Raw genomic sequence first — 20246 nt, forward strand, 5'->3', positions numbered from 1 at the left:
AGGGGAACACCTACATGGTTCTTCTCAATGTTCTGGATGAGAGTGGGGTCATCAAACTCTGTGGAGTTATGACTGCTGCACGGCAGGGGACTGAGAGAGAAGGAGACGGACAGAATTAAACACTACCAACACTACTTATTATATACAACAAAGAAAAGGGTAATGGGGTCTTTGTAGTATAGATAGTAGGTCATAGCACAGCCAAAGGTGAAGAAGAGGGGGTCACTGACCTGAAGTCCTCCATAGAACGATCAACATCTAGGTCAGGGAAGTGCCCATATGTGATTCCAGCGATGGTACACTTCTTGAAGTGCATGACGTTACAGGTGAGAGTTCCTGTCTTATCAGAAAACAGATACTTCACCTGGGAGAGAGATAAAGGATATCAGTACACAACATAATTCAACTCTGATTGGTTGAGACCTGATGTGAACAGATCGGTGGAATCCATCCTCACCTGGCCCAGTTCTTCGTTGAGATTAGATGTTCGAGCCATGGCGGGTGTGTCTGTCTCCGGGTAGTACATCTCCTCATCCTGACCACCAAATACAGAGAGAGGTTACATGACACACCTCTAAACAGAGTTAAATACTCTAAAACACACACGTGTGTCCATCTGTACCCAGTTGATGAAGAGTGCCTGTGTGAACTTGACCACCTCCAGAGTGACCAGCAGGCTGATGGGGATGAGGTTGTTGTAGAGGATGATGAACGTCAGCAGGTTATACCAGAAGTTAGTAGAAATGTCACCTGTAGACACACACACACACACACACACACACGGTCAAGAGCTTATATGGAAGAGTAGAGAATGAATAACGGGCGTGTGTGTGTGTGTGTGTGTGTCTGTGTATTCTCACCTGCGCGTGACAGGTACCAGCAGGCCTCCTCAGTGTGTTGTTGGTTCCAGATGGAGGCTCCTATTGAGCTCACTAGCGCCATCACCAGGAGGATGCAGAACAGCACCAGGATCTGGACGTTGGTCACCCGCTCCACGTTAGAACGCTTCAGAGGGGCCTTGGTCGAGTTCTGGAAGGAACAATCAACACATTATTACATCCTTCATGTGGAACTACTCAGCAAAAAAAAGAAACATCCTCTCACTGTCAACTGCGTTTATTTTAAATATTTGTATGAACATAACAAGATTCAACAACTGAGACATAAACTGAACAAATTCCACAGACGTGACTAACAGAAATTGAATAATGTGTCCCTGAACAAAGTGGGGGTCAAAATAACAAAAGTAACAGTCAGTATCTGGTGTGGCCACCGACTGCATTAAGTACTGCAGTGCATCTCCTCCTCGTGGACTGCACCAGATGTGCCAGTTATTGCTGTGAGATGTTACCCCACTCTTCCACCAAGGCACCTGCAAGTTCCAGGACATTTCTGGGGGGAATGGCCCTAGCCCTCACCCTCCGATCCAACAGGTCCCAGACGTGTTCAATGGGATTGAGATCCGGGCTCTTCGCTGGCCATGGCAGAACACTGACATTCCTGTCTTGCAGGAAATCACACACAGAACGAGCAGTTTGGCTGGTGGCATTGTCATGCTGGAGGGTCATGTCAGGATGAGCCTGCAGAAAGGGTACCACATGAGGGAGGAGGATGTCTTCCCTGTAACGCACAGTGTTGAGATTGCCTAAAATGACAACAAGATCAGTCCGATGATGCTGTGACACACCGCCCCAGACCATGACGGACCCTCCACCTCGATCCTGCTCCAGAGTACAGGCCTCGGTGTAACTCTCATTCCTTCGACGATAAACGCGAATCCGACCATCACCCCTGGTGAGACAAAACCGCGACTCATCAGTGAAGAGCACTTTTTGCTAGTCCTGTCTGGTAGCGACGGTGGGTTTGTGCCCATAGGCGACGTTGTTGCCGGTGATGTCTGGTGAGGACCTGCCTTACAACAGGCCTACAAGCCCTCAGTCCAGCCGCTCTCAGCCTATTGCGGACAGTCTGAACACTGATGGAGGGATTGTGCGTTCTGGTGTAACTCGGGCAGTTGTTGTTGCCATCCTGTACCTGTCCCGCAGGTGTGATGTTCGGATGTACCGATCCTGTGCAGGTGTTGTTACACGTGGTCTGCCACTGCGAGGACGATTAGCTGTCCGTCCTGTCTCCCTGTAGCGCTGTCTTAGGCGTCTCACAGTACGGACATTGCAATCTATTGCCCTGGCCACATCTGCAGTCCACATGCCTCCTTGCAGCTTGCCTAAGGCACGTTCACACAGATGAGCAGGGACCCTGGGCATCTTTCTTTTGGGGTTTTTCAGAGTCAGTAGAAAGGCCTCTTTAGTGTCTTAAGTTTTAATAACTGTGACCTTAATTGCCTACCGTCTGTAAGCTGTTAGTGACTTAACGACCGTTCCACAGGTGCATGTTCATTAATTGTTTATGGTTAATTGAACAAGCATGGGAAACAGTGTTTAAACCCTTTACAATGAAAATCTGTGAAGTTATTTTGATTTTTACGAATTATCTTTGAAAGACAGGGTCCTGAAAAAGGGACGTTTACAAAACACCCAAAATGCAGTGGAGAAGGAACACCAAGCTCTACTGCTTTGTAGGGGTAAGAGTTGCTTGATTCAAGACTATGGTTCAAGTTAAGTTTGGATCACAATAAAGGCTTGAAATGGCTCACCTGCATCAGTTTGGAGTCATGTCCAGTGTAGACTATAATTCCCACAACCCATTGCGTGTTCCTGAGCTGGGCACCTCTCAGTAGCACCTGGTCAGGACCAAGAGGAGCCGCACTGGAGAGAGAGAACAGTGACAATCAGGTGGAGGTTCAAAATGATCTAATTCTATGTTAGGTGTGTGTTCAGTACTTTTGGTTGTCCAGGCGTAAGGTCCCAGTGAAGTCGTACAGGTGTCCGTTGGGCTCTTCACACTCCAGACGGCCAGAGAGACCCATTAGCTCCTCCAGAGACTGGAGACCAGCTGTGTGAGTGAGACCCTGAAAAACACACACACACACACACACACAGTTAGAGCAGGTACACACTAACTCACACACATACACAGTCCCATCATCAGCTCCTCCGGATGCGGATAACATACCCACATCTTTAGGGTCATTCCTAACACACACACATACACGTCTTACCTGTCTGATTTTCAGGTTGGTTTCTCCGTCCAGGTTGGAGGTCTCAGTGTAACACATGGCCTGAGGCTCACTGTGGAGAGGGATGGAGTCCAACATTACCACAACATTCCTTAGAACATTCACTTCCACGTTCATCTATGCAACAGTCAAATAGAAAATATTTAAACATTTATCAAACACAGGGCTGTTCAATCCTGGTCCTGGAGGACCCAAACACTTCTGGTTTTCATCATCTCCTTCTAATAAGGGACTAATTCAGACCTGGGACACCAGTTGAGTGCAATTAACTACCAGGTAGAAACAAAAACCAGAAGTGTTTTGGCCCTCCAGGACCGGAATTGAACAGCCCTGATCAAACATAATGATGACATCACACAACGTCACCGCAAACCAACCTGGAGGACACTATGACCATGTCAGCTGGAAGATGCTGCCCATTGGTCACCTTCACTATGTCTCCTACTGCCACCTTGTGGCCAGGACGCAGCAATGCAACAGCAGGAGGAGAGAATGAGAACACGTGGGGGGGGCAAAGAGAATGTGAAGCAGGAGAATAGAGAGAGATGGTGGAGGGAGAGAGAGAGGTGGTGGAGGGAGAGAGAGATATATATGGTGGAGGGAGAGAGAGAGATGGTGAGGGAGAGAGAGCGAGATGGTGAGGGAGAGAGCGAGATGGTGGAGGGAGAGAGCGAAATGGTGGAGGGAGAGAGCGAGATGGTGGAGGGAGAGAGCGAGATGGTGGAGGGAGAGAGCGAGATGGTGGAGGGAGAGAGCGAGATGGTGGAGGGAGAGGGCGAGATGGTGGAGGGAGAGGGCGAGATGGTGGAGGGAGAGCAAGATGGTGGAGGGAGAGCGAGATGGTGGAGGGAGAGAGAGAGGGTGGAGGGAGAGAGAGAGGGTGGAGGGAGGGAGAGCGGGATGGTGGAGGGAGAGAGCGAGATGGTGGAGGGAGAGAGAGACGATATGGTGGAGGGAGAGAGAGAGATATGGTGGAGGGAGAGAGAGAGATATGGTGGAGGGAGAGAGAGATTGGTGGAGGGAGAGAGAGAGATATGGTGGAGGGAGAGAGAGAGATATGGTGGAGGGAGAGAGAGAGATATGGTGGAGGGAGAGAGAGAGATATGGTGGAGGGAGAGAGAGAGAGATATGGTGGAGGGAGAGAGAGAGATGGTGGAGGGAGAGAGAGAGAGATGGTGGAGGGAGAGAGCGAGATGGTGGAGGGAGAGAGCGAGATGGTGGAGGGAGAGAGCGAGATGGTGGAGGGAGAGAGAGAGATGGTGGAGGGAGAGAGGGATGGTGGAGGGAGAGAGAGGGATGGTGGAGGGAGAGAGCGAGATGGTGGAGGGAGAGAGCGAGATGGTGGAGGGCGAGATAGAGGGTGGAGGGAGGGAGAGCGAGATGGTGGAGGGAGAGAGCGAGATGGTGGAGGGAGAGAGCGAGATGGTGGAGGGAGAGAGAGATATGGTGGAGGGAGAGAGAGATATGGTGGAGGGAGAGAGAGAGATATGGTGGAGGGAGAGAGAGAGATGGTGGAGGGAGAGAGAAATGGTGGAGGGAGAGAGCGCGAGATGGTGGAGGGAGAGAGCGCGAGATGGTGGAGGGAGAGAGCGAGATGGTGGAGGGAGAGAGCGAGATGGTGGAGGGAGAGAGCGAGATGGTGGAGGGAGAGAGCGAGATGGTGGAGGGAGAGAGCGAGATGGTGGAGGGAGAGAGCGAGATGGTGGAGGGAGAGGGGGAGATGGTGGAGGGAGAGAGGGAGATGGTGGAGGGAGAGCAAGATGGTGGAGGGAGAGAGAGGGTGGAGGGAGGGAGGGAGAGCAGGATGGTGGAGGGAGAGAGCGAGATGGTGGAGGGAGAGCGCGAGATGGTGGAGGGAGAGTGAGATGGTGGAGGGAGAGCAGGGGATGGTGGAGGGAGGGAAGGATGGTGGAGGGAGGGAGGGAGAGAGAGATGGAGGGAGAGCGGGAGATGGTGGAGGGAGAGCGAGATGGTGGAGGGAGAGCGAGATGGTGGAGGGAGAGCGAGATGGAGGAGGGAGAGCGAGATGGTGGAGGGAGAGCGAGATGGTGGAGGGAGAGCAGGGGATGGTGGAGGGAGAGCGGGATGGTGGAGGGAGAGCGAGGGATGGTGGAGGGAGAGCGAGGGATGGTGGAGGGAGAGTGAGGATGGTGGAGGGAGAGCGAGGGATGGTGGAGGGAGAGCGAGGGATGGTGGAGGGAGAGCGGGATGGTGGAGGGAGAGCGAGGGATGGTGGAGGGAGAGCAGGGGATGGTGGAGGGAGAGCAGGGGATGGTGGAGGGAGAGCGGGATGGTGGAGGGAGAGCGAGGGATGGTGGAGGGAGAGCGAGATGGTGGAGGGAGAGCAGGGGATGGTGGAGGGAGAGCGAGATGGTGGAGGGAGAGCAGGGGATGGTGGAGGGAGAGCAGGGGATGGTGGAGGGAGAGCAGGGGATGGTGGAGGGAGAGCGAGGGATGGTGGAGGGAGAGCGAGGGATGGTGGAGGGAGAGCGAGGGATGGTGGAGGGAGAGCGAGGGATGGTGGAGGGAGAGCGAGGGATGGTGGAGGGAGAGCGAGGGATGGTGGAGGGAGAGAGAGATGGTGGAGGGAGAGAGAAAGTGACAGTGAGCAGCAAGTAGCTTTACAGTGGATGTTTTTATCTGACGCTTCCCTCAGTCACAGCAAGGACACTAGATACAGAGGATATTAAACAATGTGGAGAAAGACGCCAGAGAACATTCTGGAGAGGTAAATAATGTGTCATGCAGTCTTTATAACTAGGGCCATGAGTTTTCCTTCCATAGATAACCTGATCAGGAAAGACTCTGGGCCCTAGTTATAGGCTGCAACTTGAGTTCTGAGTTTTTCCCGTTCAGGTCGGGTGGTATGCAAAAGACTCTGGGCTCCATCTGTAACCACTAGTCAGACAGGCTGTTGAGAGAAGAGGATGAGGGTAATGTTACCTGTTTCCATATGATGGTCTGCCAGGCTCCATTCCTCAGAACTGAGACACAATGACAACAGAGCCGTTAGCCTATACACTTCATATACTGTTGATCCTTTCTAAAGCACAATGGTCTATTCCCTTAAACTAGTTATTCACTCATCCAAGTAAAAGGCAAATAAAACTGACTGACAAGGGCACACACTCATGCATATGCAAACACACAATCGTCCAATACCTGTGGTCTTTTTATTGTTGACTGTGTTATCTGCCTTGTGTCTTTGCTGTAAAGAGACAGAGAGGGTGTGTTAGTTCCTTATGAGTCTCCCTCTCTCTTTCTTTCACATTAAAGCGCACAAGAACGCCACTTCGCTGGCTAAAAAATTGTTTTGGAACAGAGGGTGAGATTCAGAAACTCTGCAGGGTGTTGTTCCACAGCGGGGGAGCTGAGCTGAGCTGTGACTGTTGAGCTGTGAGCTGTCTGTCCTACTTACATAGTCCTCTATGATCTCTTTGATCCCGGCCACAGTGAGGATGAAGATGAGTGGTACCAGGGTGGTGTAGCGACCCGTAGGAGACACATCAGGGATTTGCTGACAGGAAGAACACAGACAATGTTGAGGAAATGCTGAGGGTGTGGTTAGACACAGTCAGGTTGTCAGTGCAGGTTACAGATAGAAATGTAATGAATAGAGCTGATTCATTTCATAGTTCTACACGACAGAGAATCGTATCTTATCTAGACAACACATTTCTATGTGAATGTCCTATAACGTTGCGCCCTCCAGAGTAAACCAATTGTACTCTGTGCGTTGTGGGCGTGGCCTACCTGCATTAGGGCGATGAAGAGGAAGAAGGCGTTGGCGGCGCGGCGGATCTGCTCGTACAGGAAACGAGGCAGGAAGGTAAGCACCCCGTACTTAGTGGTACTGAGGAGAACGTGGAGGAGGAAGGATACAGGGAAGTCACCATGGTAATGAAACACAATAAGGCCGGGATTCAATCAGATCAAGCGTTAACCGGCAATAGCCAACACTCGCATAGCTGGTGTTTTGGCAGTGTTGGAGGTGGAACTGCATTAAGAGCTTTCCAATCGGTGAGCTGTTGCTCGTGTTGTTGTCACGTAATCACACACCCCTCCCACTCGTGTTAGAAGTTCAGAACGAGAAGGTGTAGGCTGTATAGCAGATCTAAATAATGACACTAATATAATTATAATTCAACAAAATAATAAAGATTTATACCAGCCTAATTGAGGTGTAGAGGCTGCATGGAATTATTACTAACGCGACTCAGTTCATCCAACGGCAGTGTCCGCAATAGCCTACCGCACGGGGCTGCTTGTGGATCTGACAGCTCTAATGTGGTTCCACCTCCGACATCGCAAAAACAACCGCTATGGATATGTCGGCTAAAGTGGATGTGATTGTATTGGGTACTATATCAGCACACCAAAAGAGTAATCCCCCTTGGGCTCTGTATATCTGATTGAAAAAGACAAAAATAGAGAGTTTGATTTTCCTTAGCAGAAACCACCTCTGTGGTCTCCAGGGTAAAACAGAGGTAGTCACTAGAGTGTAAATCTCTTCTTCAATCCCTTCTCCAAAAATCCCAGATGTCTCCACCGATAGCTGATTATCGATGCACTTGAAACCCCATTAGAGACTACACAATTAGATGTAAACATGCTCGGGCAAGAAAACATAAAAGGATCTATTATGGGCTGCACACCTTCACATCCCCGCAAATGAACCGAACCTCACTGTTCAAAGCATTATATTTAGACCAAACCTCCTAACTAGGCAAAACGTGTCAGTCAATCACCTGTATTGATCAGACAACAGCATTGATTAGCCTTGATAATAGCCAGCAGCTATAAGAGACTAAAATAACTATCAGCCTTCAGTTCAGGGTCTGTCTTTATCCTGGCCAATATAGCTAACTCAAGCGTGTGCTTATGTGTTGGTGTGTATGTGATTGTGTTGGTGCGTGTGTCTTACTGTGTCTGTGTTTGAGAGTATCTAAATCCTCCATCACGTCAGAATCTCCTTGGAGACGAGCCCAAAGCCACACACTCTAAGACCAGGACATCAAATACCAGATGTACAGGAACAGCAGCTGCTGAACCGGATACACACACACACCTTAAGAGTGTCGGATATCATACATCTGATCCACCAGATAAAGCTGCTTTTATCTAATCTAACAGATATATTATATCAGACATGCACAGAGACATGTCATAAACTAGCTGGTTGCTACAATGGTGTGTTCGCTGTGTTGACAGGAAATGCTGTTTGAATTGATAATGTGGTCATGTAGTTGCTGTGATGGTAATTCTCTAATAGTATTAGGGCAGCTTATGGTTGTGATAATTACAGTATATTGAGATAATTACAGTATATAGAAGCTATTGTGATTGAGTGTAACTGCCCTTAAAACGCTGATCTATGGTCAGTTTTACATTTCCCCCTAATTAATGACAAGACAGCGTCGATAGACATGGTCGTCCTGCTCCTGGCTCCTAAGCAACTCTGCAGTATTTTGTTTTGTTCTTAAGTGTTATTTCTCACATTATTTGCTCAGAACGTTCTTTGCATTATTACATACAGCCGGAAATAACTTTCTTAATTCCATTCTTTTACTTTTTAGATATTACTGCACTGTTGGAGCTAGGAACACAAGCATTTCACTATATCCACAATAACATCTGCTAAATATGTGTATGCGACCAATAAAATGTGATTTGGTTAAGGTTAGGAAATAGGTGAGTGTAAGCTGATCCTAGATCTGTGCCTACGGACAACACCTACGCCAAGTACTTGTCCATGGTGGTTGTGTTGTGGTGACTGATTGACATATGGACAGGGACACAGAGACACAGGGCTGTGAATAAAACATGGATTGAAGGTGGAAAAGAGAAGGGTGACTATAGGAATTTAATCTCAGAGTAATCAATCGGAGCAGTGAAGCCTTAAAACATCAATTAAAGACATATGGGAACACTGGGACATCAAAGGGCATGTGTCCAAAGCCAGACTGTCCAATCACAGGCCAGGAAAGGCCTGGTGATCCAATAAGACGAGTTGGCGAAGGCCCGTCTTAATCTCATTAACGGACCAGAAATAGGCCTGTTTCAGAGCAGAATTGAATCTCCTGACAGTAAAGACAGATCGATGAGGTGCGTTTACCTCCTGACGACAGGCTTCTACCCACGTAACTAGGACCTGATGTATTCTATAGGCGCCAGGGTAATGTTCAGGAGGGCGTAACATCCTAAATGTTGCAGATAGAACTGACATGGGTCCTTAATGATAAAAGAGATTCCCCACAGATGCAGATTCCGTTTGGGCCCTGCCCTCAACCCTGCCCACAAGCAGGGATGGGCAAAAACGACTAAATACAATTATAAAATACAGATACAAAATACCATAAATATCAATGTATCAAAATGAACTACATACTCGTATTTTGTAATGTATTTAATCAAAATACATGTATTTTGTATTTTAAAATACAAAAATAAATTTGCAAGTAGCAAGCCCGAACATCAACGGTTACAAATACATTTTACTTGCCATGACTGATATGTTTTTGTTGATCTACCTTAGTAGAGCAAGTCACTCTGGATATGCGTGCCTGCTAAATGACCTAAATGTATATGTGAAAATGAACATACCAAAATGAACTGCAAAGCACAGTGTGTATTGTTTCGGGGCGGAGCTCATTAGAATAATACTCAGCATGCTTTGCAATCGTTCATTTTTGCATATACAGCTCTGGAAAAAATTAAGAGACCACTGCAAAATTATCAGTTTCTCTGGTTTTACTATTTATAGGTATGCGTTTGGGTAAAAATAACATTTTTGTTTTATTTTATAAACTATTGACAACATTTCTCCCAAATGACAAATAAAAATAGTCATTTAGAGCATTTATTTGCAGAAAATGACAACTGGTCAAAATAACAAAAAGGATGCAGTGTTGTCAGACCTCAAATAATGCAAAGAAAATAAGTTAATGTTCATTTTTAAAACAACACAATACTAATGTTTTAACTTAGGAAGAGTTCAGAGATCAATATTTGGTGGAATAACCCTGATTTTCAATCAAAGCTTTCATGCGTCTTGGCATGCTCTCCACCAGTCTTTCACATTGATGTTTGGTGACTTTATGCCACTCCTGGCGCAGAAATTCAAGCAGATCGGCTTTGTTTGATGGCTTGTGACCATCCATCTTCCTCTTTATCACATTCCAGAAGTTTTCAATGGGGTTCAGGTCTGGAGATTGGGCTGGCCATGACAGGGTCTTGATCTGGTGGTCCTCCATCCACACCTTGATTGACCTGGCTGTGTGGCATGGCGCATTGTCCTGCTGGAAAAACCAATCCTCAGAGTTGGGGAACAATGTCAGAGCAAAAGGAAGCAAGTTTTCTTCCAGGACAACCTTGTAGGTGGCTTGATTCATGCGTCCTTCACAAAGACAAATCTGCCCGATTCCAGCCTTGCTGAAGCACCCCCAGATCATCACCGATCCTCCACCAAATGTCACAGTGGGTGCGAGACACTGTGGCTTGTAGGCCTCTCCAGGTCTCCGTCTAACCATTAGACGACCAGGTGTTGGGCAAAGCTGAAAATTGGACTCATCAGAGAAGATGACCTTACTCCAGTCCTCTACGGTCCAATCCTTATGGTATTTTGCAAACCTCAGCCTGGCTCTTCTTTGCTTCTCATTGATGAAGGGCTTTTTTCTAGCTTTGCACGACTTCAGCCCTGCCCCTAGGAGCCTGTTTTGAACCGTCCTCGCCGTGCACTTCACCCCAGCTGCCGTTTGCCATTCTTTTTGTAGGTCACTTGATGTCATCCTACAGTTGTTGAGTGACATTCGAATGAGTTGGCGGTCATCCCGGTCAGTAGAGTCGTTTTCGCCCTCTGCCGGTCTGTAGCTTTGTTGTCCCCAATGTCTGCTGCTTGAACTTGTTCTTATGAACCATTTTAAGGATGGAAGCAACCTGAAGCTCACTGTATCCCTCTGCCAGTAAAGCCAGAATTGAACCCTTCGTTTCCTCACTCAAAACGTTCCTTTTCAACTCTTTTGGCATGGTCAATTGTTATTTTTTGATTAATTTTACTTTTGAGGTATTATTAGCACTGTTTTTGCCATCCACCTATTGCAAGATGATAGTGATGACCACAGCAGTGGTTTTTATCATTTTCCTTGTTAAATAAGATTTGGTTCATGTGATCACCTAATCAGTACCTATTCAGTAGAATGAGGTGTGCCTGTGTTGGAATTCAACAGACACTGGAATGGAATGGCTATCATACATGTAGAGATGCTAATTTACGAAAAATGTGCAGTGGTCTCTTAATTTTTTCCAGAGCTGTACGTTTAGTTCATTTAGCAGACGCTTTTATCACACCATAGTGCTATCAGACTTCTGATACCAATGCAGCGTGAAAGGGGGGCCACAAAATGTGAACCGCTAGAAAACTAAATGTATAGAAAAGTATTTTGTGTTTTGAAAATACAAAATACATTAGAGTGTAGTTCAGTCAAGTGTAATTCATATTACAAAATACTCAGAAGTAATTAAAATACATATTTCAAATACATGCTGCCCATCTCTGCCCACGAGAGATGGGCACACGCCAGAACATTCACCAACTGGTTGTGAATGTTATCGCTTTAGAGACTGGCTCTGTTAACAAGCAAGGCTGGATCCCCTGCTTACCAAAATCTCCCAAATTCAGAGTCGTATTGAATTAAAAATGTATTGAATTGAAGTCAAAACTCTGGGCTGTTGGCATTTTAAAATGTGGTGTGAGAAGGTTGTTTGTTTCATCTGATCAGGACAGCACATAGTAACCTGATCAGAGACCAGACCATACTACAGCATGTCTTATTAGATTTAAGGATAATTCAAGGATAACTATTCTATTCATACTACTTAATGTAGCCTACCATTAATGCCAGAGGAGCTTCTATTAACTTCTACAAACTCACTGTAGTTATTTTTCAGTGCCTGTTTTAAAATTATTGATTAAGAACAGTAAATGGTCATGTTAAGCACTTTCCTCAGATGCACTGAACTTAAAACAACAACCCTTTGATGCAGCTCTCCAACCATTGGAGGCCATTGAACACATAATTGATGATAATTTCCAATCATCCTTTACTATTCCATAACTGGACCATTAACTCCTATAGCCTATCAATAATAAGACCTTTAGGCGATCACAAAAACTATCTCACAAAATAAATCTAAATGTGAAAATAAATCCCTAAAACTATCAACAAACTATTGTAGGCAATTATAATATCACAACTTGTCTGGAAAGGCAATTAAAGTCTGTATTCATTAACTTGATGCTGTAGCCAGGTGAAATCTTACCTGACATGGTTGTCACAGAACTTGGTGTTCTGAGGTTGGTTTAGCAGAATCGTCCGTGCGGTGGCATCTATGGGATCTGCCTGCGAAGTAGTCCCGGACATCTCATCATCTGCCTTGCGGTAGCCGGCGGATGAACAAGAGGTTCCTGCACCGTTCGATTGATGGGAGAGAGGCGAGGCTAGGGTAAGTGTGTGTGGGAGACAGGGAGAGACATAAGAGACGTGGTTTACAGTTCAAAAGTAGAGGGCAAAAACAGGTAGGGCTACTGTATGCTGGCTGTCGATGTCAATGACGTCCCCACCTCCCCATTCTAAACAGCCCGTCTTCTTTCAGTGCGCTGCCTCGCTTCGTGCTGGGCGAATCCAAAAGAGTGATGCTGAGACTCCTCGATTTTTTTACTTTAAAATGTATGTATGTCAAACAAAAATTAATGATTGCAAAGTTAATTTGACCAATTTCCACTGACATTTTCACAAAAACACATTTACATGAAGAATAGTGTAGATGCAACGTTTGATAACAGAATGACTGTTTCTACTGTTGGTGCCGTCTTCAAGTAAACTAAATGTGTTTTGTAAAATGTTCTGTGGAAATTGTTAAAATTCGTGCTTGTGAATAGAGTTGTATGGTTTGTTTAACTTTGCCATCATTGGTTTTTGTTTGACATACATTTTAAAGTCAGTCTCAGCATCACTCTTGTTACCATGGAATTGCCATGCTATATAGCTCCATCACCAATACACACACAAGCCGCTCGACGCCCACGGGTGCCCTTGTATAGAATGTGATGAGGGATGCACAATGGTCAAACAAACACCGTGGGTTTGAGTCCTTTCATCCGCGCGGAAACATTGTGTATTTGTTTATCAAACAGGGGGCCTTGTTACATCGCACTATGAGCGAATAGTGCACCAGCATTATCGCCCAAGCAGAGAACCCGAACCGACGCTGCATAATTCGCTCTGCGTTTGCACTGCCTACTGTGTCGCCCCTCCTTTGTAGTTTAATCGTTTAAAATAAAGGCGAAGCTGCGATCAGCACGACTTGCACACCCACTGAGCGTCGGAGGAACATTTTCTGTCATCGGGCTGCGCTAAATAATGGAGGGGGGAGATAGAGGCAATCAGGTCTGGACGTGACGGAATAGTTTACCCAGCTGGCACAACAAGCCCCGGTGAGGACAGATGGTGCACGCCCGTCACTCGTCTCCTCTCCCTTGGCCTCGCTGTCCGGGAAGCTCCCGACTGCTTGTGAGAATAGCCCAAACAAGCACACAGACCTCCACCGCCTCCGTTTCATCGGGCCGTCTCTGGCGGTCTAGAGAAGGCTTTTAAAAATGGTCTATCTGCAACGTGGATTAGATGATGCTTCGACACCAGACAACGGCCTCAGTCTCTCGTGGAGCCTAGACTATGGTGTTCCCATTCGAGGGCGGGCTGAGGGCTCGGTATTTAAAGGGACAGTAGCCCCGGAGACTGGTATTGTGTCTGCGGTCTGACATTGCAGGCTCGGTTTACCAGTTTAAATTACACTTGAAAGGGGACGAGTCATCCATCAAGAGATCACTATCCTCAGTTTCCCACACCGTTTTCTGGGGCCTTATGAGGTTCAGTCTACATTTACTATTCAGGGCAGGCTATATGAAGTCATAGGCACAAGCTGCAATATTGGCCCTACTGCAGCCCAATTTCTAACTCATTTCAGGTGCTACTCCAAACCTCACCAACAATACAATTGGCAATCAATTCTTACAAGAATGGGCCCTGTCTGGATCGCTGTGTGGGTCTGGAAATAAAAACAGCCATTAATCCATCAATAATTCAGACAAATAATAAGAGCCAGAAGAGCTTTGGAGGGTTGAGTTTCCACTGTATTGAATGTTACAATAGGGAATAGGGTGATCATTTCCCCAGAGAGGCCAATCAATGGGCCACAGCCAACATAGAGAGAGCCCTGGCCCAAGTTCTATAACCATATATTTCAATCTAATAACATTTCTAAGTTATTTCTGTATTGCCTGTGGTCGGTCCTCTGTAGCTCAATTGGTAGAGCATGGCGCTTGTAACGCCAGGGTAGTGGGTTCGATCCCCAGGACCACCCATATGTAAAAATGTATGCACACATGACTGTAAGTCACTTTGGATAAAAGCGTCTGCTAAATGGCATATTATTATTATTATTGTTATTATTATTATTATTATTATTATAAGTAGAGCTCTGTTAACCGACCCGAGCCCGATGGGCCCAGACATTATACATTGAGTTAGGGCCGGATAACTAGGGTACGGGCAGGGCTCTGTCAATAACTAGGGTACAGGCAGGGCTCTGTCAATAACTAGGGTACAGGCAGGGCTCTGTCAATAACTAGGGTACAGGCAGGGCTCTGTCAATAACTAGAGTACGGGCAGGGCTCTGTCAATAACTAGGGTACAGGCAGGTTTCTGTCAATAACTAGAGTACGGGCAGGGCTCTGTCAATAACTAGAGTACGGGCAGGGCTCTGTCAATAACTAGAGTACGGGCAGGGCTCTGTCAATAACTAGGGTACGGGCAGGGCTCTGTCAATAACTAGGGTACGGGCAGGGCTCTGTCAATAACTAGAGTACGGGCAGGGCTCTGTCAATAACTAGAGTACGGGCAGGGCTCTGTCAATAACTAGAGTACGGGCAGGGCTCTGTCAATAACTAGAGTACGGGCAGGGCTCTGTCAATAACTAGGGTACGGGCAGGGCTCTGTCAATAACTAGAGTACGGGCAGGGCTCTGTCAATAACTAGAGTACGGGCAGGGCTCTGTCAATAACTAGAGTACGGGCAGGGCTCTGTCAATAACTAGAGTACGGGCAGGGCTCTGTCAATAACTAGAGTACGGGCAGGGCTCTGTCAATAACTAGGGTACGGGCAGGGCTCTGTCAATAACTAGAGTACGGGCAGGGCTCTGTCAATAACTAGAGTACGGGCAGGGCTCTGTCAATAACTAGGGTACGGGCAGGGCTCTGTCAATAACTAGAGTACGGGCAGGGCTCTGTCAATAACTAGAGTACGGGCAGGGCTCTGTCAATAACTAGAGTACGGGCAGGGCTCTGTCAATAACTAGGGTACGGGCAGGGCTCTGTCAATAACTAGAGTACGGGCAGGGCTCTGTCAATAACTAGAGTACGGGCAGGGCTCTGGTATCACTAAATTGATCACTGACATTTTGAAGCTAAGCCATTTGCTCGTGCTCTAATGATGCGCAGTACAGTTATATCTGACTAAGATCATAACATGGTGTCAGAAGTGCTTCAACCTTGTCAAATATAAAACAGGAGAGATTATTTCACAGAAAATACTAATGTTCCTTGAGTTTTGTTGGGGTTTAGAGTGACGAAAAGTAGCTAGCTAAGTGCTCTCTCATGTCTCTTCATAGAGCAGAGCAGCCCAAGCGGAGCTGTTGCTATGGATACTCAAAGACTCAGAGCTGCCATGAGCAGAGCGCATGCAGAGCGAGCTGTGTGCAGGGACAGAGAGGAGCAGCTAATGGATTTACTAACGGAGGAAGTTATTTCTGATTTCGGGCAGGGCCTTAAATTTGGCAGAAGCAATCGGCCCTGGGTAGGGTAGGGCCTGAACGGTGCAGCATTGGTAGGACTTGAGCTTAAAATTCATGCCCTTGCAGGGCTCTACTGTGAAGCGCCTCGGATGAAATGACCCAGTCAAAAGCCCCTGGTCATTAAAGCCCCTGATAGCGTCAATATTCAGGCGCCTCCTTTTTTCCACTGGAATGGGGACAGGGACACATTTTTAGGAGTGGAGATCACTGCAAGATTTTGCCAGGCATATCAGGTAAGCATCTGGCATGAAGGAAGGAACAGAATAACCATATACAGGTGCCACAGTGTGTACAGGTGTAATGGACGTCACGCTGCTTGCTTAGCGAGTACCGCTTCCTCCTGATACGGCTCACAGTGAGGCTCGAACCCAGGACCTCTGCCTTGCTAGCACACGTGACCGCCCTCTCGAAAAGTCTTACCAGTCAGCGCCACCGAAAAGCTAGCTATTCAGTAGGGCAAGTGGGGACACTTAAGGCTGAGGTGAGTTTCACACATCCCCATGTGCTACATAGGCCTAGGATAAGTTGAATCAGGTGTGTTAAAGCTGGTCTGGAACCAAACCCTGGACACAGGACCAGATTTTTCCCACCCCTGACTCCAATGTGATAACAATACAGCAAAACAGATTAACGGGAATTCAATTTACTCTTGCAGGTGGCCAGATATAACTACCTGAAAGCCACGCCCCTAATAAGCCGCAAACCCAGTCTTCTGATCTGACCCGCTGGGTCATATCTCAATAACCCAGCATCAACAACCCAACCTTGCTCTTTTTAACCTTTTACTGCCATGGGCTAAATCAGGGTCACACAGTGTTTCTTGGTAGTCTTAAACAAATCTACTTTTAAATAAAAGTATATACCTCACAGATATAGAGTTTAAATCTATTACATTTTGAGTTTGCATCCCAATATTACACTTACACTTATATACATCACAGAAGACTGAAATATAACAAAACTGTTAATGGTTATTAATTATGAAATTATGACAAATATTAATAACATTCCACCCATGAGGCCACTAGGTCATTTGACTGCAGGAAAGGGCTACAGAAAACAACCCAACTAAGTGACCCAATGCCTGCAACCCAGCAGTTGGGTCATCCAAATAACCCAGCATTTTTTGTGTTTGTTTAGTGTTTTTTTGTGTTCCCTCCATTTCCCCACTCTACCGCTCTCTGTCCTTACCGTATATCTCCACTCATCCCTCTCTCTCTGTCCTTACCGTATACCTCCACTTATCCCTCTCTCTCCGTCCTTACCGTATACCTCCACTTATCCCTCTCTCTCCGTCCTTACCGTATACCTCCACTTATCCCTCTCTCTCCGTCCTTACACGTATACCTCCACTTATCCCTCTCTCTCCGTCCTTACCGTATACCTCCACTTATCCCTCTCTCTCCGTCCTTACCGTATACCTCCACTTATCCCTCTCTCTCCGTCCTTACCGTATACCTCCACTTATCCCTCTCTCTCCGTCCTTACCGTATACCTCCACTTATCCCTCTCTCTCCGTCCTTACCGTATACCTCCACTCATCCCTCTCTCTCCGTCCTTACCGTATACCTCCACTTATCCCTTTCTCTCCGTCCTTACCGTATACCTCCACTTATCCCTCTCTCTCCGTCCTTACCGTATACCTCCACTTATCCCTCTCTCTCCGTCCTTACCGTATACCTCCACTCATCCCTCTCTCTCCGTCCTTACCGTATACCTCCACTTATCCCTCTCTCTCCGTCCTTACCGTATACCTCCACTTATCCCTTTCTCTCCGTCCTTACCGTATACCTCCACTTATCCCTCTCTCTCCGTCCTTACCGTATACCTCCACTTATCCCTCGCTCTCCGTCCTTACCGTATACCTCCACTTATCCCTCTCTCTCCGTCCTTACTGTATACCTCCACTTATCCCTCTCTCTTACTACTCTCTATCTCTCCTCTTGACTCTACCTTTCATTCCTAGCAGATCGATATTGACCATCTCAGCAGCCTGCTACAGCTCTGATTTATCCCTGAGCAGATCAATGGCTCTGTGTTCTTCCTCCCTGATGGATCAGAACCAGAATCACTGTCACCTCCATAACTTATTACTGAAGAGTCGACGGACTCAAATAATACTCAAACAGAACTTCTTTAGGACGGCAAGACTTTATTTAGCAGCTCTTCATCAGTACAGCATACTTCAGCATATGGAGACGTTCTCAAAAATCAGCAAGCTATCACACCCTTTTATAAACTTTAAAACAGGGGAGGCCCTAAAGCTTCTCCCTCGAGTGTCATACCAGACTGATTCTTGATTGGTTAATACAGAATGGTGGGTAGGCTCTGTGCAAATATTTTGAGTGTCGGGTGCAATGTTGTGCGTGTTCGTGCGTGTGCAAAATATGAATGACCTTGTAAAAGGCCAGTAAAACTACTCTCATCCTGATATAACCACACATGCAATCAGCTCAGTTGGTAGAGCATGGCGCTTGCAATGCCAGGGTTGTGGGTTCGTTTCCCACGGGGGGCCAGTATGAAAAAAAAAATGTATGCACTCACTAACTGTAAAGTCGCTCTGGATAAGAGCGTCTGCTAAATGACTAAAATGTAAATGTAAATAGGACTATACCAGGTATGAGTGTGTCTTATCACCCCATCACCCCCCTCCCCTTATCACCCCACCCCCCACACATCAATAGCTCAATCAGACACAGCTAGGCCCATCTTTACTGTACTACGCTCAGTCCCTCAGTTCGGCTCTGGGTTGACCCCTCAACCCTTTAGGTCACTACCTGGCCCGTGCCACTTTTTACCTTGCCCATGTTACCTGGTCACGTGCCAGCCTTTCACGGCTATAAAGCAAGGCGCTGTTCTGAATAATGGATAGAGGGAGGCTGCATAATTCATCCTATCTCTTTCCTGTATGGCTGGTGCCTTATTTCAGCAGACACCCTGCCTCTGTGGCACGGCCATGCCACCACTCAGCAGACAACTCAGATGTCAGACACTATCAATACAGCTCCCTCAGCACCTATTATACACCAGCATTTAGCCCGACCCTCAGCTTTGTGTTGTAAACGGTATTAAACATCGCTATTGTAATGTCCACCGATTTAATGTGAAAGTCGGATCGAGACGCTCAGTCAAAACCACAAACCAAAAGAGGAAAAACAATCTGTACAACAGAGTGAATTGTTGTACATATAAAGTCAGTCATATGACTTAAAACATAGTCCCTGCAAACTACAAACTCAACTCGACAGCCCATTTCAAGTTCCCACCCTCTGAATGCTTCTTGGTGAATCAGAGGTTCCACCAGTTCATCCCCCTTCCTCCCCTACCCCCTCCCATTATGAGGTCAGGATAGCATTACCTACGGAGGAGCGTCGTCCGATCGCCTGACCCCTATGAGGTGCCATGGCTGGTCCTGTCCCCAAGGTGACCTCTAGCCAAGTCGTCTACTTCCTGGTCAAGGTTGACCTGCAGGTCTGCTGGTTGCTAGGACAGCCAGTGTGTCCAGTTACTACGGCGACGGAGTAAATGGTGAGAGGAAGGTGGAGAGCCTCTTTCCTACAGTCCAGGCTGGGGTAGTAATCCTCTCTCTGTCTGCTCTGCAACTTCCCCTACCTGCTAATCCATAAACTGATAATCCAACAGGTGAGACCAGAGACTGCACACACGCTGTATACATGTATACTTAATCCCATATACTATCCTGTACTGTTCAGAGACACACACACACACTATTACAGCAGCGACGCATTTTGCATTTACACATGCAACGGCCCAACATGCAGTTAACTACTCCCTTGCTCACCCTCTCGCTCACTCTTCCCCAATCTAACTCAACAGTCAACACCCAGCTCCCAGACTGCACCCAAACACATGCATGCATCTATGTGCATGCTTAAAGCATGCCATGTGCATATGCATGGGACATGCGTAAGTGTCCTTTATTTACATGTATGCAAGCATAGCATGTGGTTCTGTGTGTCTGTATGTAAATGTGTATGATTGTCAATGTGTACTAGATCTTGTGAAGTGAATACATGGTGATCAATACAGCATGGGCTCGTGGTAATATCTGGAGCGGGATCAGTGGAATGGTATCAAATACATCAAACACATGGTTTCCAGGTCTTTGATGCCATTCCATTTGCTCCGTTCTGACACATTATTATGAGCCGTTCTCCCCTCAGCAGCCTCCACTGGCGTGAAT

At 46.9% G+C, this 20246-nt stretch overlaps 1 protein-coding gene across 7 annotated transcripts in view; it reads right to left on the minus strand.

Annotated features, from left to right (window-relative positions):
- The window catches only part of atp8a2 (ATPase phospholipid transporting 8A2), a 61948-nt gene that overhangs the window by 36410 nt on the left and 5292 nt on the right, over window positions 1–20246 (minus strand). For 2 of the 7 annotated variants that reach the window (XM_041861745.2, XM_041861747.1), the window contains 14 exons: window positions 12455–12632; window positions 6890–6989; window positions 6555–6653; window positions 6299–6344; window positions 6080–6120; window positions 3514–3587; window positions 3119–3188; window positions 2841–2968; window positions 2654–2765; window positions 861–1029; window positions 623–750; window positions 458–535; window positions 231–364; window positions 15–90 (listed from right to left, as the gene is read on the minus strand). In XM_041861745.2, the coding sequence (XP_041717679.1) occupies window positions 15–90; window positions 231–364; window positions 458–535; window positions 623–750; window positions 861–1029; window positions 2654–2765; window positions 2841–2968; window positions 3119–3188; window positions 3514–3587; window positions 6080–6120; window positions 6299–6344; window positions 6555–6653; window positions 6890–6989; window positions 12455–12632 (1433 nt within the window). Of the gene's footprint in view, window positions 1–14; window positions 91–230; window positions 365–457; window positions 536–622; window positions 751–860; window positions 1030–2653; window positions 2766–2840; window positions 2969–3118; window positions 3189–3513; window positions 3588–6079; window positions 6121–6298; window positions 6345–6554; window positions 6654–6889; window positions 6990–12454; window positions 12633–13606; window positions 14441–19400; window positions 19602–20246 lie in introns of those variants that run through there. The other 5 variants (XM_041861749.1, XM_041861746.1, XM_041861748.2 and 2 more) reach the window with 4 other exon arrangements.

Source organism: Coregonus clupeaformis, chromosome 34 (assembly GCF_020615455.1).
Source record: "Coregonus clupeaformis isolate EN_2021a chromosome 34, ASM2061545v1, whole genome shotgun sequence".
Lineage (NCBI taxonomy): Eukaryota > Metazoa > Chordata > Actinopteri > Salmoniformes > Salmonidae > Coregonus > Coregonus clupeaformis.